This window comes from Erpetoichthys calabaricus, chromosome 5 (assembly GCF_900747795.2).
Source record: "Erpetoichthys calabaricus chromosome 5, fErpCal1.3, whole genome shotgun sequence".
Taxonomy (NCBI): domain Eukaryota; kingdom Metazoa; phylum Chordata; class Cladistia; order Polypteriformes; family Polypteridae; genus Erpetoichthys; species Erpetoichthys calabaricus.
Genome location: NC_041398.2, coordinates 141183524 through 141209602, shown reverse-complemented (window position 1 = coordinate 141209602; position 26079 = coordinate 141183524). Strand labels below are relative to the sequence as shown.

Here is a 26079-nt window from a genome sequence, read left to right as displayed (position 1 = left end):
ACACTAATATCATAAGTATTATAATATTTAAAGAGTAATATATCTAAACATTAATCAGCAGCGGATGAGTGGATTGACAGATGAGATGCCTCTTTGGCAATGTAAAATGTGGGTTAAGAGTGAAATTGTATGAAGGAAAGAAAATGTATAACAGGTGAAAAAAGTTATGCATGAGTAGAAGCAAATACCATCAGTTACTAAACAGGGCAAGGAGCATATATTTGTTTTGTGTACCTGTTATCCTTGGCCATAACTGCAGAGAATTTCAAAAACTAGTTTGGAGGTTGAAGAGTAGTAAGGCTGAATTTTCAGTCCTTTGTGCTGTTAATTGTTCCCATTTCAGTGCTTGTTGCTATACATATACTATGAAAGAAACACGAATTCCATACTTAGAAATAAAACAAGATAATTTACATGCCTTTGAAGTCATGACAAAAAAGTTTTAAGATCATATAACTACATAATGGTGTAATTTATCTGAGAGATTTACATTATGTTGCTTAGCAGTAATGACTGTTTCCTTGCAGACCACAGCGTGAGAATCATTGCCCTATCCTTTAATTATGTTGCAAAATAATTTTACTCTTCCAAACTCAGTCTCCAGTAAAATTAAAGCTAATTGTTTGAACCAAAGAGATTTTTAAGTGGGTTCAATACTTAAAATAATATCTTTTTAATTTAGCAGTTCAAAACACTAATTTTTATAAGTTTTTATGTTTTTTTATTTTATATCACATAATTCATCAAAAGCTTTGGGACCATATTAGCAGTCAGTTTTTAGTGTCATTCACTGATTTAAAACTTTTCTAGTAGGATACATTATGTTTTTCTTTTAATGCTGTATAGATATTGTTTTCTATAATAGGAGTTTTATGACAGAATGTATATGATGACTAAAGTAAACAGCAGATCAAGTACAATGAGTTGGTTTCACTCTTTTTTCTCCATTGGTATTTACAATATATTATTTATGCTTAATTGACTTCTGTGTTTCCTTACAGAATTTAAAAATACTTGATGTTTCTAAAAATGAGCTTAAATCTGTAAATCTGGGTATGAGTCCACAGTTATCAAGCCTCCAAGTGCTAAACCTCTCAGAAAACAAGATCTCTGAAATAAAGAAAGAAGACTTCATTTATCTCAGCAACTCATCATTGCTGTTACTGAAATTGGAATCTCTTCCTCTGAAAATAGTAAGTGTGTTTACCAATTATTGAAGTATAACATAATGGTTAGCTGATTGTTTTAAATTTACTCAGAATAAGGGTTTAAGTATTTACAGTGCTTCCAAATGTTTTTCAGTGCAACATACAACAGGAAACAGTGCAAATGGTATAAATGCTTATTGCACTTTAGCAAGTTATTGTCTTCATGTGGTAACATGGGGCCTGCAGCTGAGAAAGGTGGCAGTTTTAATAAGTAAAAAACCAATGTAACAGAGGACAGACAATGAATGCTGAGGAGCTTGGCGTGGAAGGCTAGGGGTATGGAAGGAGGGGGCATGGAAGGCCGGGGATGTGGAGGGTCATGTCTTCGGCCTACAGCCGGATAAAATTGCCTGCATTTAGTGCACAGGTGCAAGATCGCCCGCAATCCTAATTGGTGCCCAGAGCTTCTGATTGCCACAGCTGTGCCACATCCCTGTTTTAAAAGAGAAGCACGAGTGCGAGACGGGGAGAAGAAAATCAGGTTGGCGGTCATGAGGCAAACAAACTGCCCAATGACTAAGAAAGAATGAGGTTAAAAGGAAATGGAAGACAAAGAGGTAGAGATGGAAACTGTGGGCGCCAGAGCTTAATGGAGTGAGGCAAGTGGTCGAGAGTGAGCCTCAGAGACAGAGACAGAAGGTCTTCTTCTGTTGGCCAAGCCTTATACACCTCCCATGGAAGGAGCAAAGAGGGCATTCTGACAACATGCCCAACACACAGAAACTGGATTCTCTTGACCTGCAGAGGTAGCAGTTCTATGCCAAGATCCTTCTATGTTGCTAAACTCCTGACCCTATCATGGATAATAATCTTAGCAACCCTGTGACAAAGAACCTCATTTCTGCTCTTTTTTCTTGTGATTTAATTTTTCATTCACTTTCCAAATCTCGTGACCATAATTGAGAATGAAAATGTGAACTAACTGGTAAATTGAAAGCCATTTCCAAGGACTTATCTTTAGCTTAACCTGCACAGTTGAGCACAACATCCCAAATATGTAGCCTCTTTGCCAATGTATTATTCAGTTTTGTGACCACCTGTTTCTTCACTTGTGAATACCCCAAGGTTTTGATCTCCTTCCCTATTCCAGTGCAAGCAATGGATCACAGTCTGAAGAAGCCAAAAGGACATTGTAAACAGCAGATTTACAGTCCTTAGGTCCCCAAACCAGATATTGCCTTGCTCTATTGTGCCTTCATATAATGTCCATGAAAATCACAAGTAACTTAATGACAAATATTGTATACAAACATAGCTGTCATTTTGGAACCTCATGCTCTTGAAACCCCTCCCATAACATTCTAAGAGATATAAGGGCATAAGCTTTTGCAGCTTGCTGTTCAGTGTTTCTGTTCAGATCTCATCCACCCTGTACCATTGCTACTGTTTTTTTTTTTTTTTAATTGCTGCAGTGACCTTAACCACAGAGGTGAACCCTTCCCCATCCAATGCTTCCCCAAAGAGTACATGTCCACCAGGGTTAGGAATTCCATGGATTACTCTTTTCGCTTTATGACAGTTTCCTCAATTGAGGTAAATGTTTCTACACCCTTGATGAGAACAGCCTGGACAGTGACATGCCTACCCTATCCTGAGTTGTTGAGTAGTTTGTCAGAACGCCCTTGAGACCATTAGAATATCTGCACTTCAAGGCAAACTTGACCCACACACAGACTTCTGCTTTAGCCACTACTTTAGCCTCTGTATTTTTGGTATGTTGGTACCTCCCATTCATATTTGGAGAAATTCCTGCTAACAATGCACAAAAGGCCTTTCTTCACACTGACAATTTCCTTTACCAGTTGTGTACACCAGTGGGTCCAGGTGTTGCCACCATGATTAGCACCAATACGCTTATAGCCAGAGCTTCTTGCAGCTGTCTATACCACTGAGGTTTTGAACAAGAATAATTCTATGTCCCAGACTTTTCTCAAGAGGTAGAAGAAGCTCTCCAAGATTGTGACTTGAACTTGTCACAAAGAGAGGCATCCTGTGGTCATGGGTAAACCATACTAAACCAATTTTGTTTTCCAGGTCTGTACAGCGAGTGCTCTATCTGTCTGAACCAGCTCACCATCAAGTAATGGTCAGTTGATAGGTCAGCATGTCTGCTTGCTCAGGTTTTCAGAACATATAGCCTATGAGCATATTGCTTAGCTATAAAATTGATAATTTACTTTGGCCTAAGATACACTGGTTCCAGATATACTTATGGACATCCTTGTTTTGAACTTCTTGTTTGTTATGGGCAGCACATATCTAGGAAATAAATCCAGTAATTATTCACTATTCTGTTTCAAATCAAGCAAGTCATTCCTCCTAGTCATGTCACTCCAGGTATCTCTACTCCCTATGTGACCATTGAAATGTGTCAAGAGTACACAATTGGTGTATGGCAGTATTTCAGATACCAATTCCATTGTACCTTAAATTTTTTTTTTGGTGATCTATTTACAAAAAACTGTCAAAGTCTCCCTCTCTGCAGCTCAGTCATATTACAGTGACTCTCTTACCCTCCTAAACAAATGTCAATTGAATGGCACCCTCCCAGAGCACTCACAGCCACCCAAGTTTGCTTGGTGCACCTGCACTGACAAGGTATAAAAAAGTTCTGAATAGGTCAGAATGAGAAGAATGGTGAAACAAAATAGAAAAAAAGAAAGAGAAAACCGAAAGTTGTGAGAGAGCAGCATGGGATGTGAGTCCGAAGGTGGATTGCATTCAACACAGTCTCAGACATGCTAAGTAGACCCATATGGGTGAGCTGGGGAGACAAAAGAATGCAGCTCCAGAATTGAGTAAGACCACTCTTGATTGAGAGGTCTTGTTCCAGAGCAAATACTATGAATAGCAATGGATATCAATCACATCTAGCCAGTATTTTGAATCTCCTGCACAAGCTCCAGTTCGATCCTCACCAGAGAAATTGCATTCCATGTCCCTAGAGCCACTTTCCATTGTCAATGTCAAGTATGTCTGTACAGTATGTATAAATATTTATTTCATGAGGTTTATTGAAAGGTTGGTTTGCTCAAGGGCAATTGTGGGTCTATCATTCTCCGGCTGTTGAGGAATCTGCACTGATTGGTCAAGATGGCCACAGTGTTCTGTAACTGTCTATCTAACACATGTTCACAAATCTTCATGATATGACAAAGTAATCAAATCGGGCAGTAGTTTACACAGTCACCAATGTCTCCATTGCCTTTCCATATCGAGATCGTAATGTAGTGTACCAGGCTCGGGTTGGGGGGTTCTTGCCTTCAGCAACAATGCTGTTGAAGAGTGTTGCCAGCAGATTGGTACACTCCACTGGTACATCGTCTGGTCCTATGGCTTTCCCATTCTTCATCTTCTTAACTGCCAGTTCAACTTCCTTGGTGTTTATCTGGGGAACTGGGCTTTTAATCAGGTCAGTTTCTGGGATGGCCAGGTGCAGGAGTTCCTTGTTGGAGATCTTTGAGAAGTAGGCATTCCATCGCTGTAAGATATCGATCAGGTTCCGTAGGATGTTCTGTAGCTTGTCCGATATCTTAGGTTGATTGGTGACGCACGTTTGGAAAAGCAGAAATGTTTTGTTGGCACTTCCAGGCTCGTCCAGCTGTGTATACAGTTCTTTGTAATGTTTGGCCTTTGCTATTGCTATTGTCAGCTTCGCTGCTGATTTGAGCATCTTATATAAATATTGTTGTCAATCATCATCGGATCACAATTCATGCCATTTCTTAAGAGCCATTTTGTACTCTTTTATCACCACTTGTACTACTTCTCCCCACCACCAGGCCAGTTTATCGATGAATCACCTACCAGGCTTTGTTTTCTACAGCATCCAGGTGCCCATTTCTAGGATCTGATCAATGATTTCTGACCAAAGGTCTTCTACGGGTTGGTTGTGCTCTATCTTGAGGGTTCCAAGTGTGCCAGTGAACTGGTCTTTCACCTCTACTGACTTCCACCACTTGAGGCATTCTACTCCTGTTTTTTGGATTCCTGTGGATCCATCAAGATTAATTCTTATGTCGAGTACAAGGAGGCAGTGCTGTGGGGTGACATTGACCGACGGGATTACTTGAGGTCATGCCACCGGATGATGCAATAGTTGATTTGAGTAGAGCGCCCACCACTGTTGTACGTTACCAAGTGTGAAATTTGCTTTTTGTAGAAAGTATTGGTGATGTCAAGGTTGTTGGACACTGCACAGTCTAATATTCAGTGTCCAATGTCATTTCGGATGCCGAAACCTTGGCTGCTGTGTTGCTGCATGTAGCCATCCCTGGTCGATCCAACATGTCTCTTCAGATCGCTGCCAATAAGTAGGTGGTTATAATAATAATAGATAGAATGAATGTATCAGCACGTTCCAAGAATTCGTCCTCATCTTCCGAGTAGTTGGTTTGGGGCACGTAGCATTAAATAGTTGGACGGTGGTCGCTCCACAGTCAAGTTTGATGGTGATGAGACGGTCAGAGATTTGTTCTACTTTTACTATGCTGCCCCTAAGTTTTTCACTGACTACGATCACCATTCCATTTTGGGTGACAGTTTGGCCATGGTTATAAAGCTTGTAACCGTTTCCAATCTCCCTCATTTTGGAGCCTTTCCATTTCATTTCTAGGACACTGGCAATGTCCACTCGTTGTTTCTTCAGTACTTCAGCCAGCTCACGGCTGCAGCCCGATATTGATAGAAGTCATTCAAAACTGGTGATGATGCTGCAGATGTCAGTGTTGTCAATGATCTTGTACTAGCTTCTTCAGCCTGTCCCATCCATGGGCAGGTAGCTCTACGGATTTGTCCACACCATTCGGGTGAGGGCGATGTGCATCGCCCAAGGATGACACCCTGGCATGTCCAGATACATGACGATTATCCAGTTTCATAAGATGCGACAAAATACTTATGACTGGTGTGTCACAGCACTTGATGTCTGAACCCCGCTGTTAGCCAAGTCCCTAAAGCCTTGTTACCAGCCAGCAACGCAAGGAGGTGTTGATGGGATTCTGCCGGTCCTTGAAGTAGACGCAGTCACAGAAAATTACCCACCACCAGGAAACAAGTTAAACGTTGCTACTGCTGACATCCTTGCTGTTAGCAGAGGGAAACATTTCTTTAGTTACCTTTAAATATATAAGAAAAAGTTCAGACGGACACAACATTTACTAACATAGAACAAGCATAATTGACTTTTAATGTGGCCTAGCTTTGTATGAAAAGTCAGTTCAGGATACGAGCAGGGCCCTGGATGGGATTGGTGTCAGGGATTAAGAGGTACATAATTATTTTCTGGAGAGATTCGAACACTTAGTAGTAGTGAGGTGATAAAATAGCTTTTTTTTGCCTTTTATTCTACGTGTGTAACTACTTTTTTCTTTATTCTTGTGTGGATTACTTGCTTTTAACTTTCACTAAATATTTTTAAAATGAACTTTTGGACTGAGAGATTTCTTTCGGCACACGTTTTACCTGTGCTTGATCTCACCTTATACTTCGGTGACTACAGTGTTGTCATGTCTCTTTATTGTTTGTCTGTTCACTGTTGACTGTGTTGACTTGCCCAAAGTGGAAGTAAGATCTGTATCTTTAAGAGAAGAGATGTATTCTGGACTGACCAATTTCAAGGACAGGAAATTGAAAAAGAAACAGGATGTCCCAAGCAGAGGAGGTCCCCTCTGTTCAGATTCAGAGGACCCCAGTAATTGTGGGAAGAGAGAAGCTTTTTTGGCTGGAGGAAATACAATCATCCAGGACAGAGGAGTGGGCTGCTTGCAGGCAGTGGCAACATCAGTAGGAATAAACTGTATTTTTTTTTACCCAGGAGGTTTCTCCATCTTCCTTGTTGTGTTTAATTGGGCTTCATCTGATTATGGAGTGAACTTTCATATCATCAGAATTAATATTGTTTTGGACTAGTAATTTTCATTTGTGTGGATTATGCTGTGTTATGCTTGTTTCGTGTTTGTGAGTTGTACTTGCATATGTCGATCTTGTATTTTGTTTCTTGCTTTCATACAATCACCACATTTATCTTTATTTTATATATGTGGTATCTTGTTATTGTCGGGGAAGGGTAAACCAGAATAGTGGTTATTAAGACCCTTTTATCACAAGAAATAGCAGTGAGTAGCAGCAGACTTGGGGCCTCATGTATAAAACCTTGCTTAGATTCCATACAAAAAATTTTCTTATGCTAGAAAGGCGAAAACAGCATACACACAACAAAAAACACATTTATAAAAACCATATGCACACCATAAGTTCTTTATATCTCCTATCAACTTGGAACAATGCACCTGCTTTTAGCTTCTCTCTGTCACTTCTCACCAGTAACCATGCATGGCTTAACAAATGTCCTTTTTGAATATTCATGACCTATTCACTACATAAATTTAACTGTGATCCTGAGTGGCAACTTTATTTTCAAATCATGGGAGAATACAGAAAACAAAACTTTGGTGAATGTGAACTTAATGTATTACTGACATTTGGTGTAGTTTAGGGAGTGGCCGGGGGTCCTACCAACCTAAACACCTAACAGATGCACTTTATTACTAAAATAAATTTCACGTAAAGGGTATTTTTTTCCTTCATTTTTAAAGCTACATTTAATGTAAATGTGTTAATCAGCAAATTTGGTGCATGCTGATGCAGTACTAGCACTGCTGTCTCGTTGTAAGGGTTCAGGAATTGTGCCTTGCTGTGTGGAGATTGCTCATGGGTTCCCATGGGTTTGCTCTGGTTTCCTACCACAGCCCAAAGGCATGCAGGTTAGGTAAATTGCCAATGCCTAATCCTCCCTTGATTTGTGTTTGAGTTCACCCTGCTATTGCTTGGCCCTCTGTCCAGGGGTTGTTGTCCTCTGTGTCCGTTGCTTGCTTGGATGTACTTCAGCTGCCCCCTGCCCTGAATAAGTGAGTTTAGATAATTCAGTGGATCAACAAACACTATAATCCATTCTGCCCAAAGTAACTCTCTTGTACATTGCCAGTCCTTAAAAAAGATATAGAAATACTCTCAGCATTTTCAATTACAGGTTAGTTAACTGTTTCAAATTTAGCTTGATAGAGGCCATTTCAGCTTGAATATATTGTCTACAGTGTTTTCTTCTTTTTGATGCCTGACAGATGCTTCTGTTGAAAAAACAAATCCTCAATGGTCACCATGAGCAATTGAAAAGGTAGTGCTTGTGCCAGGAACTTATGCCTGCCTGTACAAACAGTGACATGGAAGGCTGAGGAAATTTCCATCACACATACCTGTTACAAAATATTTAAACAACAAAATCGTGATATCTGTCTCTTTGATGAAGTAAATAAATAACAGAAAATGCTCTAACTTTCATTTCAGTTAACTAAGTTACACCCGAAAGTTACTTTCCAACTTCTCAATATGAAAAAATTGTAATTTTGCCTCATTTAAAATATGTATAAAACAGTGTTTTCTATTAAATATCGATATTGGTGTTTGTGTACTGTTTTCGTGATGATGACTGACTTATAAGACAATTTAGACTTCCCAGAGCCCTCCTCCCAGAGTTGTGTGTTTAGATGGAGCCTATATTACAGAGACCATCATGCAACAAATAACGCAATTCCTGTTTCATTATAGATTTTAACAGCCTGTTGTAGAAAATGGATGGATGGATGGATAGACATCAGAATGTAACTGACATACCATTGAAATGCAAAATGAAATAAGATTTTCTGTTTGCTTCATTGTCCTGCTGTCTGAAGTCGCTGACATGGAAACACCAAAAGGTTTAAACCAATTTCCATGCAAATTCTGGGTCTTATAAATCTCAACTTTTGCATAAGACATGGCTTATGCACATTTCCAAGTGCAAGTTTTATACAATTTTTTTTCAGAATAGTGAGGGACTGGTACAAACAACCTTGTCAAGATCATCACCCATGTCCTTTGCTCTTTAAAGCAAATTTTTAAAAAGACCTTTTAAGTGTCATATTTGTATCCTCTCTCTTCTGCTTCATTTTTGTTTTCTCATACCCACTGCAGTAATTTGTCCCCATTTCTACTTGTGCTCACCATTTTTCAACTGGCTAACTTTTTTTCTCCAAGCTAGTGTAGTTATGCTGCATTCAGCAGTAACATTTAGCTTTCAACTAATGACACAATTTGCTCTTCAGTCACTGAACACGGTGCCAGGGAGTGGCAACATGTTGCCCGTTGATTGGAGCATTCAAGTAAGAATTTCACTGTACTTTGTACATGTGTCAATACTGACCCTATGAAGATATGAAATAACTGTATGTCTATATGTATAAGCTGTAATCTTGAGTGCATTCCTGAGTAATCCTTATGAAGAGCCTGTTTAAAATGGCTTGTCTAACAGCATGCTTTTTCTTTCAGATTGAAAGAGGATGTCTCAGTATGATTGGGCAACTACATGGATTGGTTCTGGACAATTCCAAACTTGATTCTAAGTTTATAGAGGATCTGTCTTATGAGCTGTCAGAAACGAAGATCTCTAATCTGTCTCTAAAGAATACTGACATTTCAATAATAAACAACTCTACCTTTAGAGGTCTAAACGAAACACACCTGACAGTACTGGATCTCTCCAAAAATCAAATAGATATTATAAGTGAATACTCATTTAAATGGCTTAGTAAATTAGAGCATCTGTACCTGCAAGAGAACTTCCTTGACCATTTGGAGAACACTACCTTTTATGGACTGTCTAGCCTTAAATCCTTAAATCTTGGCAGAGCACTTATAAGAGGGAACAAAACATCAACCCCAGTAGTTGATGACTTCTCTTTCCAAAGCCTTGAAAATCTGGAATACCTAGTGCTACAGGATAATGAGTTTACTGGCTTAAAAGATAATACCTTTTCTGGTTTAAGAAACCTCAAGTATTTAACTTTGAGTAATTGTAACATAAATCTAAATGTCATTAACAGTAGAACATTATCATCTTTGTCACAGTCACCTCTTTTGTTTCTTAATTTAACATCTGTGGGAATTTCACAAATTAACAATGGAACTTTTTCCTGGTTTCCACACTTAATCAAGCTATATATTGGGCATAATAAAATCATGCAGACATTGTCCGGAGAAGAGTTTAGAGGATTGGAAAATATTGAAGAAATTTACCTATCCTACAACCAGAAAATTACTTTGAGGCCATTATCATTTTGCCATGTTAAAACTATACGAACTCTTATGCTTGGACGTACCCTGGCTGGCAGCTTGGATTTTAATTCTTCTCCTTTCCAGGGTCTACAAAATCTTACAGTTCTTGATCTTAGCAACAATAACATAGCAAATATCAATGATGCTCTCTTCAGTGGACTTGAACATCTCAAAATACTCAAGCTGCAGCACAATAATTTGGCTCGCCTTTGGAAAAGTGGTAATCCTGGTGGTCCAGTGCTTTTCCTAAAAGGTCTTATAAATCTTCGAATACTTCAGCTTGAATCAAATGGATTTGATGAAATTCCTGCTGATGGATTTAAAGGACTGAGCCAGCTCATTGAACTTGATTTAGGATTAAATGACTTAAATTTTTTTCCAGAAACTTTGTTTAAAGATCTTTCATCGCTCCGTGTTTTAGGCATTCAAAAAAATCTGATTATATCTGTTCCAGAAAATACTTTCAAAAAAGTCTTCAGTAATTTGCACATTTTATACATGGGAAAGAATCCCTTTGACTGCACTTGTGAAAGTATGTACTGGTTTGTGAATTGGCTTAATAAAACAAATACCAGCATTCCTGGATTGAACTCAGAATACATTTGCAATAGCCCACCAAAATACTACAACTCTTCAATCTCTGACTTTGATATTTCACCTTGTAAAGATCTAGCACCTTTTGCATTTTTTCTTAGCAGTGCAATAGTTGTTCTTGTATTCTTATTCTCGGCTATTTTAATTCAATTCCAAGGATGGAGAGTCCAGTTTTTTTGGAATGTTCTAGTAAATCGTATTCTTGGATACAAAGAAATTGATCTGGGTGAAAACAGATTTGAATATGATGCATACATAATCCATGCAGCTAAAGATGCTACATGGGTAGACAGAAATGTGATTCCTTTACGAGATAAATTTCAGAATATGTTTCATTTTTCTTCTGAGGAACGGGACATTGCTGCTGGCACTTTTGAATTGGAGGCAATTATTGAGAGCATGAGCAAAAGCAGAAAAATTGTGTTCATTATAACTAATGCCTTGTTGAATGATCCCTGGTGTAAAAGGTAAGCATATGTCCTGTTTGGATTTGTGATTTAAAGCTACTGCATATTATTTCTGATACTTATAAGATTAACACATCAAATTTAAGTGATGTAAAATTGCTATTTTTACCCACAAAGAAGATATGGAGGAAATTGTTAACTACTTTATTCTTAATCTATTCTTTTGCCACTCTCTACACAGCGGTTTTAGTGTTATATTTTTTCTCTCCACTGTTTTATGATGTGTGGAACACCTACACATCTAACAACTGCATATCAATTCACCCATATGCAAAAGATTCCAAAGCAGGATGAATATTGTCACTATGTATTTGCAATTTTTATCTAATATGTATACTTTTTAAACCAGTTTACAAAGTAAAAACAAGTATTGCACACAAAAAAGAACAACAAGTATATAAAAATGGGAGGCAGCATATTACCTTTATGACAACAGAGGTGGAAACTATTCAGTGATTTCAATTACCCCACAGCCTTCCTATAGTGGTCCCAGTTTGGTATGGGTTTCATATGGAAGCAACTATATTAAGAAGTTTTAGATTGGAAAATGAAAAATACAAATTGAAAATAAAACAGGAACCACTTTTGGCTGATTTTCACTGGTTTCAGGTGCTACTTCAAGTGACTTCAAGTGTAGCAATTTATTTGTATTCTTTGAAAACAAAAGACAACATAAAAAAGAGGATTCTCAATGTAGTCACCGTCTTTCAGTATAATGCTGTATGCTCTCTTGTTATAGTCAATAGGGGAAACAATTAAAACTCCAGAACGAAAGGAAAGTATTCTAAAAGTCTTTGTTGCAGACAGACCCAAGAAGAGAATTCCAGAGAGTAAAGACCACAAGGTGCATTAGAATGTGCAGATGGTTCTGCAGCACGGTTTTAGACAGTAAGATGGTCAACATTAGACGGTCTAAGCTTTCTACAAGGCTTACATGGTGTGGGCGGCATAGACAGGTATTCTGGAGTCTTAGAACACATTACTTTATGCGTTGGTACCAGAATTTTGAACATAATTCGGTATATCAATGGAAAACAGTATTTATTCTGATCATTCTTTGTCTGCAACATTCTGAACAATTTGATACAGTTAATGGCTCAGGTAGGTGGACATTTAAAAAGAAAATTACAGTAGTCTGCCTGAAAAGTTGAAAAACCATGACATCCAGCATCAGCATCCACTGTAGAGAAGGAGGGTTGGATGCTTGTGCAGTTTTTATCATACTTCTGACAACAGAAAGTTTTGGAATTCAATAGTCGGGGTAATATAAAGAACAGATCCAGGGATAGTCATGAAAACAGTCAATGTAGCAAGCTATATTAGATAAATTATCCAGATAAATATTAATTAGTTCCTCAAGGTTCAATGCACTTTTCCAGTCAGATCAAGTTTAACATGAGATATTTAGAAATTAAAGTTTCACTTTACGCTTTCAGAATAAGTGAAAACTTTGTTTACCAGTGGTGTGTGTGTAAATATTTGTTACCTTCATTGTACATATTCAGAGTGTGGCATAGTGACAGAGTTATTCAGCACTGCTGCCTTTTTGCTCCACAAACCTGGATTTGAATCCTGATCTGGCCACTGTTTAGTGGCACTTTCTCCATGTTTTTTTACTCTCGTTTCCTCTGTCATTCTAAAAGGCTAATATTAGAGTGATTGGCGTCTCAAACCTGAGTGTGAGTACATTGTAATGACCATTTGTTTGACTATATGTACATATTTTGAGTTTTAGTTAGTATGTAGTATACTTGTGCATATCCACAGTATTCTTGGCTTCTTAGGAAATGTACTATATATAACATATTTTTATTTAAATGATTTTTTGCTATTAAAAAGATACATAAGATTATTTTTCAGAAAGTCTTGCATATTTTCAGTGCACCTTATAAGTCTAACCATTCTTTAACCTATGTGTAGGTCAGCAGTGTTTATCTGACGTGGTGGGTGATACAGATGACTCTTGTGCGCTCAGAATCGATAACCAGAGGCTTTTTTTTGTGGTGATGATTATCCTACTATTCCATATTCAGCTATCTAGTACTAGCTGTAGATATCGTCAGGGGTAGGATTCAGTGCAAATGTTTTCATATTTATCAATAGTACAGTTACTGTAACAAGGTGGAATAAGGGAGGAAAAAATGCTATGCAATTTAATGTGTTTAACAGTATAATTGTAAAATAAAGAAAGGTTTAAAGTTAAATACAAGGGGCATAATTTTATAATTGGCAACAAAATACGTCTTTAAAACTCTATATTGAACTGTGTAACTGGTAGAAACTTTTTTACTGGTAAACAATTTATTATCATGATGTTATGTCCATGGCCAACCTACTGTACATGTAGAATATGTAAAAAAAGAAAAAGTAAGCAACACTGAAGGGGGAAAAGTTGGTGGCATAAGGGTGTTTTGTGAATGCAGATATTCTATCTGCATATTTTTGCATCCATTATTCAACCAAAATAGCCTTTTTCCCTATATTGTCTCATAAGGTAAAAGGGGGTCAGCATCAGAATTAAAGAGAAATGTCTTTCTCACATAAAAATCTATAAAAAGTACTGTATTAAGTGACTTATTGACAAGTTTTTAAAGCTTTCTAAGTTAGATATTTGGTTATCAACCAAAGAATTCAGGAGGATCAAATAAATACAAATGATTTACTTTTATTGCACATACTGTATATATTTTACTCTGTACTCAGTCATTTACTCCACTTTTATACAGTCAGTTCTATGTCAATTGTCATATGTAATAATGTAAAAGTCAGAGTTGATGTTACTGTTTTTAAAAAATGAAATGACTGAGTGTGCCAAAAAGAAGGTGCTATTTGCTTGCTTCAAAAGCAAGAAGGAAGTCATACTAGCAACAAATTTAAAGGCTGAGACAAAAAGTGACAGTCAGGGTGGCATTAGCAATCAACAGGGCACCTCTACAGTGCATCCAGAAAGTATTCACAGCGCATCACTTTTTCCACATTTTGTTATGTTACAGCCTTATTCCAAAATTGATTAAATTCATTTTTTTCCTCAGAATTCTACACACAACACCCCATAATGACAACGTGAAAAAAGTTTACTTGAGGTTTTTGCAGATTTATTAAAAATAAAAAAACTGAGAAATCACATGTACATAAGTATTCTCAGCCTTTGCTCAATACTTTGTCAATGCACCTTTGGCAGCAATTACAGCCTCAAGTCTTTTTGAATATGATGCCACAAGCTTGGCACACCTATCCTTGGCCAGTTTCGCCCATTCCTCTTTGCAGCACCTCTCAAGCTCCATCAGGTTGGATGGGAAGCATCGGTGTGCAGCCATTTTAAGATCTCTCCAGAGATGTTCAATCGGATTCAAGTCTGGGCTCTGGCTGGGCCACTCAAGGACATTCACAGAGTTGTCCTGAAGCTACTCCTTTGATATCTTGGCTGTGTGCTTAGGGTCGTTGTCCTGCTGAAAGATGAACCGTCGCCCCAGTCTGAGGTCAAGAGCGGTCTGGAGCAGGTTTTCATCCGGGATGTCTCTGTACATTGCTGCAGTCATCTTTCCCTTTATCCTGACTAGTCTCCCAGTTCCTGCCGCTGAAAAACATCCCCACAGCATGATGCCGCCACCACCATGCTTCACTGTAGGGATGGTGCCAGGTTTCCTCCAAACGTGATGCCTGGCATTCACACCAAAGAGTTCAATCTTTGTCTCATCAGACCAGAGAATTTTCTTTCTCATGGTCTGAGAGTCCTTCAGGTGCCTTTTGGCAAACTCCAGGCAGGCTGCCATGTGCCTTTTACTAAGGAGTGGCTTCCGTCTGGCCACTCTACCATACAGGCCTGATTGGTGGATTTCTGCAGAGATGGTTGTCCTTCTGGAAGGTTCTCTTCTCTCCACAGAGGACCTCTGGAGCTCTGACAGAGTGATCACTGGGTTCTTGGTCACCTCCCTGACTAAGGCCCTTCTCCCCCGATTGCTCAGTTTAGATGGCCGGCCAGCTCTAGGAAGAGTCCTGGTGGTTTCAAACTTCTTCCACTTACAGATGATGGAGGCCACTGTGCTCATTGGGACCTTCAAAGCAGCAGAAATTTTTCTGTAACCTTCCCCAGATTTGTGCCTCGAGACAATCCTGTCTCTGAGGTCTACAGACAATTCCTTTGACTTCATGCTTGGTTTGTGCTCTGACATGAACTGTAAACTGTGGGACGTTATATAGACAGGTGTGTGCCTTTCCAAATCATGTCCAATCAACTGCATTTACCACAGATGGACTCCAATTAAGCTGCAGAAACATCTCAAGGATGATCAGGGGAAACAGGATGCACTTGAGCTCAATTTTGAGCTTCATGGCAAAGGCTGTGAATACTTATGTACATGTGCTTTCTCAAGTTTTTTATTTTTAATAAATTTGCAAAAATCTCAAGTAAACGTTTTTCACGTTGTCATTATGGGGTGCTGTGTGTAGAATTCTGAGGAAAAAAATGAATTTAATCAATTTTGGAATAAGGCTGTAACATAACAAAATGTGGAAAAAGTGATGCGATGTGAATACTTTCGGGATGCACTGTATATAACATTCTACCACTTACATCATTAAAACCCCTGAAACTATTTTTAAATGACTATCAAAAAGTAAAATAATGTCTCTACTTTGCCTTTTTTCATATTTCTGATAGCAAATGTGGGGAATGTCTTTGCTGGCTGATGTTACTTGACTGTTCTACATTGTGCAGTACAGCATTTATGTGTTTTGAGTTTTACAACAATTTGTATAGCTCATCCCATTTAAGAGTCTTTTTCATTTCCATGAAGATTTATGTGAACACAGCCTTATTTTAACACCAGGAGTCTTGTAATATTTTTTTATCCACAAGAGGGAGTAGAGAGTTGTGGGAAATTCAAGTGTCTGCTGTATAATCACACCCACATTTTCTTGAGTTTTGTGTACTGTGCAGGTCAAATAAATCATCAATGTTAAAAACATTTCATTACAAGAAGTTATGTAAGATTAAAAAAGACACAATGACTTACAGTATTTTTCTTCATGTTTGGAGTGTTCAATTGTGATCCTTGAAGGCTTTAGTGGGTGTAAGATTTTTTGTTCTAAGCAAAGTCTTAATTAGAAACCAGTTATCTTTGTTTATACAGCATGCCATTTAATAAGATGTTCTGCTTCCTTCTGTTTTATCAGAAATTTAGTATAGCCTACATTTCAATTTTCTGGAGAAATAAACAAGATTGACTGGAAACATTTAGAATCATTCATTTCTCCAGCTTATTTTTCTACTCTTTTTACAGCATTTTATTTAAAGGTGCTACATAGTGAGGAACATTTTACCAGCTGTGTCCCCAGTTGTTTGCAACTCAAGGATAATTACTATATGGTAATAAAATAATCTGTATGGAAACTCCATTAATATTAAAAATAATGAAATTAACAGATGTCTGTGCAATAAAAGTCATGGTGGCTGAACTGGACAGAAGTAGTAGTTCACTAAGACAAGCAGTTAATTGTAGGGAGGAGAAGAGTTTTGTTAATGTCTTGTAAAGGAATAGTCAGTAAACAGGTCTGTTAAATTTGCATTTATTTTACATGTATTTGCTTAGCAGTCACTTTTATCCTCATCCAAAGTGAACTACAAAAGAGGTCAACATAACTGAGTAAACATTTGCCTGGTGGACTGCTTGGGAACAAGTCTTACAGGACAGGTTACAAATTAATCATCACAAGTTAAGAGCTCAAGCAAAATACAAGCTAGTTACGAATCCTAGTTTACAAAATCTAGTAGCTAATATCAGTTAGACAGAAATTCACCTAACAAGAAAGTCTTCAAATGCTTCTTAAACACATTGAGGAATTAGTGCTTCAAATGGAAATTGGTTAGCTTGTTCCACCAGCTAGGAATTTCACATGAAAAGATTCTGGGCTGGAATAGTAATTCCACACAGAAGTAGCATCACCAGATATATTCATCAGCAGACCTGAGTGGCCGAGAAGAAGCATAGGAACTCACCAATGTCTCCATATACTGTATGTCATGTCATTTTCTAACCTGCTTAGTCCTGAACAGGGTTGCAGGGAGTGCTGGAGCCTATCCCAGCTCACAAAGGGTGCAAGGCAGGAACACACGTACCCCAACAACCCAATAGGACCAATTTAGTATTGCCAGTTAACCTAACCTGTATATCCTTGGACTATGGAAGTAAACCACATGGAGTAAATCCACACAGACATGAGGAGAACATGCAAATTCCATGCAGGGAGGACACAAACCCTGGTCTCCTTATGGCAAAGCAGCAGCGCTACCACTGTGCCACTGTGCTGCCCGTGTCTCTCTCTCTATATATATAGGTACAAATCCTTTGACTACACTGCAGGAAAGCATCAAGAATTTGAACTTGATATATGCCACTACAATACACAAATGTAGTGATCTGAAAAAAGAAGTGAGTCTTGCCCACCGCAGTTTGTTGAACACCAGACATGTCACTAAATTTTGAATTATCTGCAGTAGCTTGGTGACATATGCCAGTACTCTTGCCAGAAGAGAGTTGCAATAGTCCATATGTTACAGGACCAAAGTCTGGGCCAGGAGTTTTTGCTGCATACTCTTTCAGATATAGTGTGATCTTGCGGGTGTTGCAATGTGGTTCCTGAAGGACAGCTGCTCCTTAATCATCACCCTAATGTTGCAAACCTACTTGGCTAATGTTAGTGACAATGAATCAAGCAGAACAATTATGGATGGGCTTTGGTAACGAGAAGGGCCATCTTTTTCAGATCGCTTTATCCTAGCAAGAGTTATTACAGAATATTCGGGGCCTCTTTCGAGTGAATCTCCCTGTATATGGATTGAGTCTTAAACTTTTGATGCTGTTCAGCGCAATGCACAAATAGAAACCACGCAGTATCAAAGCAATTATACACACAGAAAGGCAGTGCCCAGGAGAAACAAGCAAATTCTGATGAAATGACATCCCCAAATAATAATGAACATTCTTTTAAAAACAAAAATTACTAAATAAATTAAACATATTCTGACATATGACAACAGTATAAATTTTAAAGACAAGTAAATATAATACTAACAATTCTGAGACACTTGGCTAAGCAAGCAGTAAGAAGAATACAGGAATTTAAAATGTTTAAAAGATCTTGTGTTTAGGGTCTGCAACATTTTGTGGCATGAGAAATTGGTAGACAATGGTATATAGTATCACTTATACCCTTTATGTCTCTGGTGAGTAAAAAAAAATCATGGCATGGCCTGTGAAAACAAAATTTTCTGAATTTCTTTAGTGATACACAAAACTGAGTTATGATTGTGACCCATTGTGTAGGAGATCAGTTAGTAGCATGCATCTGACTCTGAAGTGGCTCGATGTCAGTGTGTATGTAATGTAACATCCTTCTCAGGTTTGGTTCCTGTCTTATGTCTCTGACATGCTTTTGTTCAACTGACAAGTGAGTAAGTGCTTATGTGTGCATAGTATGCTGGGTAGTATTGTGATATGTCATAGAAGGAGCTCAAAAGAATGGGAAAAGATTCAGAACAAACAATAGCTGAAATTACATATTGCTAGATAATGTTAGTTTGTTAGAGGACAAGGTAAAGGAGTGGTTCAGCTCGCAAGGGTGTGTTACATGGAAAGGTACATCACACCTTACCAAAGCTAATAAGAAAACCAAAGTCATATTTAGGATTCTTAATAAAGTCATCACAAACTGTATCCTGTCTCTTATCTGTTCCTTATGTAGATGTTCTTTATTGTTTTTATTCTAAGTGTTAAAACCAAAATTTGGAAGTTAGATAATATGTGGTGCATTGACATGACAAGGCATCACCGTCCCTGGGCATTGTTCGGATAAAAATCTGTAACAATCAGCAAACAAACAAAGCAATCTATCTGAAACTGAATAAGCTCCCAAATTAAATAATGACTATTGACAACAGAGAGAACATATAGAAAGTAATATTTTATATCCAAATAATCACAACACAACTACTAACATCCTGACACTTAGAAGCATGGTTGATTATTTCATGGGCAGAAAAATGTGTGAAAACATTTACAATGTTTCTTTCTGGGCCACTGTGTTAAATTAGCCTAGTTATTTGCCGTCAGGAAAAATGGTTTCAAAATTATATAATGTAAATATGTGCCTGCAGCAACTTTACTTTCTATTAATAAGGGAGTCATTATTTTAACAGGATAAAAATTTTGAATGAAGAAGTAGATTCTTTGTGGATGGATGGAGGGGTGCATACAGTAAGTATATTACTGTGAGAAAGAAATCTTGGAATATAACCCACACTAGCTGTCAAACTAAAATATTAGTGCATCATATTGAAGATGAAATTAATGTCTCTTTAAAATATACAATTTTCCTGCTTGACTGTACTGGACTCCAGTGAGATTTATGGCTGTAGTGGCTTCAACATGAATTTTGTTTTTGTGTTTGGAAAGACAGATGAACTAAGTTTAAAAATCACCCATATATTTTCTCACTTTGTTTGCACACACCCAAGCCATATTCTTGCAAGCTTGTTGGTTTTGTGTTGCTCTGTTGATATGCACACACATTCTCTACACAGAAAAAAAGGAGTTCCAAAGATGTATGGCTAAAGAAAAAAATATCCATTCATCAGTCAGGTACCAGCTGTGAGCAAGAAGCCATTTAATATGTCACACACACATCTTGAACAATTTGGAGTCTTGTTCTCCCCATCTATATACTGCTAAACTACAGCTGCAGATCAAACACATGATAATGTATACTTTGATTCTATAAAAAAATAAAATAATTTTATTTTTGTCTTGGTGAAGACAACATTTTTATTCCAGAAGACAGAACTAGAAAATACACATATAGTATATGTTATTAAGCATCTTAGGCTTGTCTTCTTCTGCTTTCGGCTGCTACCATTTAAGGGTCGCCACAACGAATCATCCGTCTCCATCTATCCCTGCCTTTTACATGATTTTGTGCCACACTGACTGCCTTCATGTCCTGCCTCACCACATCTCCTCTTTGGCCTACGTCATTCACGCTTGCCTGGCTGTTCCATCCTCAACAGCCTTTTCTTGATGTATCCCTCATCTCTCCTCTGCACAAGCCCAAATCATCACAATCTAGTCTCTCTCACTTAGTCACCAAACTATCGTACCTGTGTTGTCTCTCTAATATACAGAGCGAAATTCATAGCATCTTCAACCCTGCCATTTCCAGCTCTGCCTCCTGTCTTTTTTTTAGGCATGTAATAGTGTTTAAAAGAAAAAAAATATTTTGGTACAAATATTTGTGCAAATAAAATGTTCTGCTCTAATGTCAATGTTGCAAAAACTATCAACTCTTTTTTTTGTGTTACTTAATGAACTCATTACTTATGAATGCTTTGAAATCACTTCAGTTATTTTTGTTAGGCACCTCCTTACTAACCATATCATAGGTGGGAGAAAACCCACAAATATGATATACTGTTTGACTTGTCTTGATGTCTAGTTTTGCAAGATGTCAAGGTTTTTGTGGCGCTCCCATATTTTTGCCCTACTAGACTTGAAACCCCTAACTGTGAGGCCATTTTTGGGTCATATTTTGTGCAATTACACCCTTTTGATAAAGAGTAAACAAATAGATGTCTTCAACAAAAACGATCAGAAGGATGTGAAGTTGTGCATGCCACATAAACCTAGCCCTTAAAGAGAACCCCCCCCAAAGAAAGTTAAAAATGACAGATTTCATATATAAGCATTGTGGGGAACAGCCCGGACACAGAAATGTAGACAAGATGGTTTCACCACACACACGTTTTATTTATACTATTTACAGCCATTTTAGTGCACATTCCCAGTGCCTCAGCACCAATCACCCCTTAAGTCCTGGCCACTACACAATGCCTTAAATGTCTCTGGTCCGCCTCCACTCCTCTCCACCAAGCTTCGTCCTCTTCCACCCGACTCTTGCCCATGACTGGAGGGAGGTGGCCCCTTTTATTCACCTCGGAAGGACTCCAGGTGCATCCTGAGGGGCTCCGTAGCCACACCCCTGTGTGGCGGAAGCTCTGACGGTACATCCGGAAGTCCTCCGAGTGTACACAATCCTCTTCCCCCCAGCACTTCCGGGTGTGTCGGAAGTGCCGACTTCCAGGGCTCCCAAGGCATCGGGGCGCCCCCTGGCGGTGACCACGGGCCCCTACAGGGTAGAGCTTCAAAGCTCTGTACCCGTGGCCCCCAAAGCAACCTGGGCGGACGCCCCCTCATGTTCTGGAGGAGGCATGAGCCCTCCTCCGGTCCTCCTGGGCATCCCGGCCGGGCAACAACATGTAAGGTATTGCTTTAGACCATTTCAAGGTCATTGATTGCAAATATTTTGATTTTTGACCCTGTAGTAGGAATACCACCCAGTCCGCATCGTTGAACTTGGCACTCCAATACTGGTGGTGCGGTGAAGGCAGAGGTGTGACCAGAACATCATGTGTGGGTGGGTATTTGGCTTGTCTTGGGGGGCAAAAAATATCCATCCATCCATCCATCCATCCCCATTTTTTTAGGGGGGTCAAATAATAATAACAACATAGCTTTATATAACATATAAAAGCAAAAACTGTGGCATAAATCATAACCTGTTTTCAATAAAATTAACAGATGCAATGGAACTTGTATTATTATTTTTTGCGAACAAATATAGAACTACATCTACAAGGTAAATATCAATAAAGTCAAACGTATACAACATATGAGAGCAAGAACAGAAACGTGGCTCATTGTAGTCATTAGGGAGGCTATAGGATATCAGTTTCCAGTGTTTAACCTGGATATTATCTAGTCTGCGGTTACTCTTAGCAAATTCTGAAATAAATTCATTCATGTCTAGATTTTCTGTGATATTTTTCTCATGTGCCAGAATGACTAAATTTCTCTTCCTTGAATGCAGCATTGTTCGGAGTGAGAATGCGGTTCAAAGTAGAGAAAGAGCTTTCGCATGCAGCTGAAGACACACCAATGATGAGTGCTGTGACATATAGCGAATGCAACATAGGGAAGGCCTCTTTGTACTGCTGAATGCATTTGCATGCTTCAGAGAGATTAGCATCAGCTGGCAGTTTATTGATCAACATTGCTTTTGCCACAGCAATTTCATTTTGCAAGCTCAAGCTGTTTTGCTCTGTGCCTGCAAGTGCCTGAAGTGGTTTCAGGAGAGAATGATCAAGAAATAATTCTGATTTTGGCAGGAGAAGCAATGTGGCCCTCAATAATTCAACATTTCTCTGAGAGAATCTTGTCTCCATTTCCACAATAGCTCTATCAAGAATGCTGAACATAACCCTTTTAAAAGTCTGGTTAGGAGCAATTTGTTCATCAGAGTCACCATGCCCAAGCGTAGACACGACAATATTATCATCAAGCTGTGAATTAACTTTCCGTTTCCTTTTGAGCGAGTTGGTAGGCCTACTTTCACACTGAGAGTAATGCTCCTCCCAGAATGAGTCGCATCTCATCTCCTTCAGTGTGGCCAGTGAAGCTGTCACCACCTCCCCAGCAGTGCACAAATCCACTGCATGTGTCTGTAGAATTGCATTGACTGGTTTCAGCACACCAAGCACATGAAGGAGGAATTTTCCTGTATTGAAGAAATTCTGTTTTTTTAATTGGGTCAAAAGACCACATGCCTCTATGCAGATGTCAAAAGGGGCAGTGTCAGCCTCTGCTACCTCTGAGAGAAGCCCCCTTATAGCTTCCTCATTGTTGACAATGGACTTTGTGACATCATAATGACTGGTCCATCGTATTTCTAGAAGTCTTTTCAGTGTTGTATGTGTGTGAAACATAATGTCTGTGACAAAATGTGTTCAATTAATTTGACCAGTCAAAGAACTTCTTAGCCAGAGGTTCTGATTCCATTGCATGTATCACTGCTAAATGGAGCTGGTGGTTGTAGCAGTGTACATATGGAATGTACTTACCAACTTTGTTTTGTAACAAAGCCAGGACACCACCCCTTGCCCCAGACATGACAGAAGCACCATCAAAACAGTGACACGCTAAATTGTCAGGGCTGTAACCTAGCTCAGAGAGATGTGACAGAATTTGGTTACAAATATATTCAGCATCAAGCTGATTCAGTTCAATTAAGCCAATCAGGTGTACTTCAGGGATGGAGTTCTGGACAAATCTAATCACTAGAGACAAATTCTCAATGTTACAGCGATCCCTGGTACCATCACTTTTAATGCAAAGTCCAGGAGAGTCAGCTTTTTCATATTTGGTCCTGATATCTTTTACCACCATTTTGGCAAGAGTCTCAATTATTTCATTTTGAATTACATTGGATGTGTATTTTGCATTGTCTGGCATGTATTTTACAATTTCTGCAAGTTTGGCATCTTTTTTTGATTGTGTAATCAAAGAACTTAAGGAAAAGTCCCTCCTCCCCACCTTCGTGATTGTGACCACGCAGAGCCAGTTCATTGACTGCAAAGAACTGAACGGCTTCCCCAGTGCTTTTCACATAATATCTATTCTTTTCTATTTGGGTTGGACCCAGTAGTTGAACTATGCTTTCACCCATCTCTGCCTGGCGCCGATACTCTTGCCATGCAGACATGGCTCTGACGTGCGGGATACTAGACACGTGTTTGTGGAAGCCGCCACCGTCTTTTTCTAGAGCTTTTTTCCAATTAGTGTAGCCGTGTTTGGTGAATATGTCCCTGCGGTCCGAATTGGAAACACTAAATTTGCGGCAGGCAAAGCAAAAGTTGGCGTCACAGACAACAGAATATTCAAGCCATGGTCGAGACTGATACCAGCTTGCACTAAAACATCTGAGTGTCTTTCCGAATGCGCGCTTGGGATAATTAATTAAAATGGGCTGGGATGGGCTATCCATATTTAAGTCAGGCAGACAGGACTGTATATTTTGTTGAAGGCAGAGGTTTGGAGTACCCGACACGGGCACAGAGCTGGAGGATTGTGTAGGCTTATCTACATCTTTTGGAGTTTCAGTTCCCGACGTGGGTGCGCTGTGCTCCATGTTGGTAGCAGCGGTGCTGAGCTCAACCGTGGAGCCAGCAGCTTGCAACAGAACAGAGGTTGAAGATGTCTGCTTTTTAATGAGCCACTTATGCATAGCCTTTGGTGTTATCAACCAGAAAATGAAAGAAGAAAGGAAACGTATATGCTGTGCCCACCCCAGCCCACCCGTGGTCATGCCTCTGGGTGAAGGAGATCGATCACATCCTCATGGGCAGACGCTGGAGACTCTTGCAAAACTGCAGGGTCTACAGAAGTGCCCAGTTTGTGAATTCTGACCACAGATTTGTTGCTACTCTTAGGATCCAGCTTAGGTCCAGTAGGTTACCACCTACTAGGATAATGAGCCTGGACTTGGCCAGACTCCAAGACCAGGCTGTTTCTAATGAGTTTGCATGCAGTTTGTGTGAGGAACTTTCAGATTTGGGTATGACTGCCGATCCTAATGTGATATGGGAGACCTTCCGTGACAAGACCCTAAAGGTTGCTGAGGGTTGTGTTGGTGTTACCAGTGTTCCCAGAAGGAGGTGTTTCATCTCGCAGGGCACCCTGGATATCATTGAGAGAAGTCGCAGCGCATGGCTCAATGGCAACTCTGGTGTGTACCGGGATCTGAGAGGTACGGCTGCGAGGGCTCTGAGGGCAGATAAAGAGGCGTTTTTTAGAGGAATCTGTGAGCAAGTGACACACCATCTGTGGTCTAGTGACCCATGTACTGCTTACAGAGGAATCAAAGCATTACGCTCATCTGAATCTGTTCCTTGGAGAGTCGCAGTCAGGGCAGCTGATGGAACGGTCCTTACGGATGACACTGCAGTTTTGACCCGCTGGGCTGGCTACTTTGAGCAGTTGTTCAAAGCTGATCCTCCGGCTAGGATGTTGGATATCTCTGGGTCCACGGTTCTTGAGGCTGATTCTCCAATTAGCTGTGAATCACCCAATCTCACTAAGATTGCACGGGTGGTGAACCAGCTGAGGGGGGGAAAGGTTGTAGGGATCTCTGGTATCCGGGGTGAACTTCTCCAGGCTGGTGGTAAGACTGTCCTCCTGGCATTCTAAGTAATCTTTGCTTTCATTTGGGAGACTGAAATCATCCCAATTGACTGGAAAATGGGACTTGTCGTCCCTATCTGTAAAGGGAAGGGTGATTGCCTGGATTGCGGGAACTACAGGGGGATAACACTGCTCTCGGTGCCGGGTAAGGTCCTTGCTAGGGTCGTCCTCAAAAGGATCCGTGATCACTTGCTCACTTACCAGCGACCGGAACAATCTGGTTTTACGCCTAAGAAGTCTATCATTGACCACATCCTGGCACTGAGGGTTCTCATGGAGCGCAAACACAAATATCGGCAGAGCTTCTTTGCAGCCTTTGTCGATTTTCGCAAAGCGTTCGATTTAGTTGATCGAGCTGTGGGACATCCTGAGGATTCGCGGGATCCCCTCGAGTGGTACTGGTACCGTGAGTGCTGTGCAGAGTGGAGGCAGGACCTCTGCGTTTTTCCCAGTTGATTCTGGGGTTCGTTAGGGGTGTGTTCTTGCTCCTACTCTGTTCAATGCTTGTATGGACTGGGTGCTGGGCAAGGTCATGGGGTCCAGTGGTTGTGGGGCATCTGTTGGTGAAGAAAGGTTCACGGATCTTGACTT

General features: G+C 39.5%; 1 protein-coding gene and 1 long non-coding RNA gene across 5 annotated transcripts in view; one reads left to right on the top strand and one right to left on the bottom strand.

The window, feature by feature from the left end:
- The window catches only part of tlr3 (toll-like receptor 3), an 84868-nt gene that overhangs the window by 40122 nt on the left and 18667 nt on the right, over positions 1 to 26079 (top strand). For all 4 annotated transcript variants that reach the window (XM_051928505.1, XM_028802091.2, XM_051928506.1 and 1 more), the window contains exons 4-5: positions 1002 to 1193; positions 9573 to 11419. In XM_051928505.1, coding sequence (XP_051784465.1) covers positions 1002 to 1193; positions 9573 to 11419 — 2039 coding nt within the window. The remainder of the gene's footprint in view (positions 1 to 1001; positions 1194 to 9572; positions 11420 to 26079) is intronic.
- The window catches only part of LOC127527983 (uncharacterized), a 39092-nt gene that overhangs the window by 7203 nt on the left and 5810 nt on the right, over positions 1 to 26079 (bottom strand). The gene's annotated exons all lie outside the window — the stretch shown is intronic.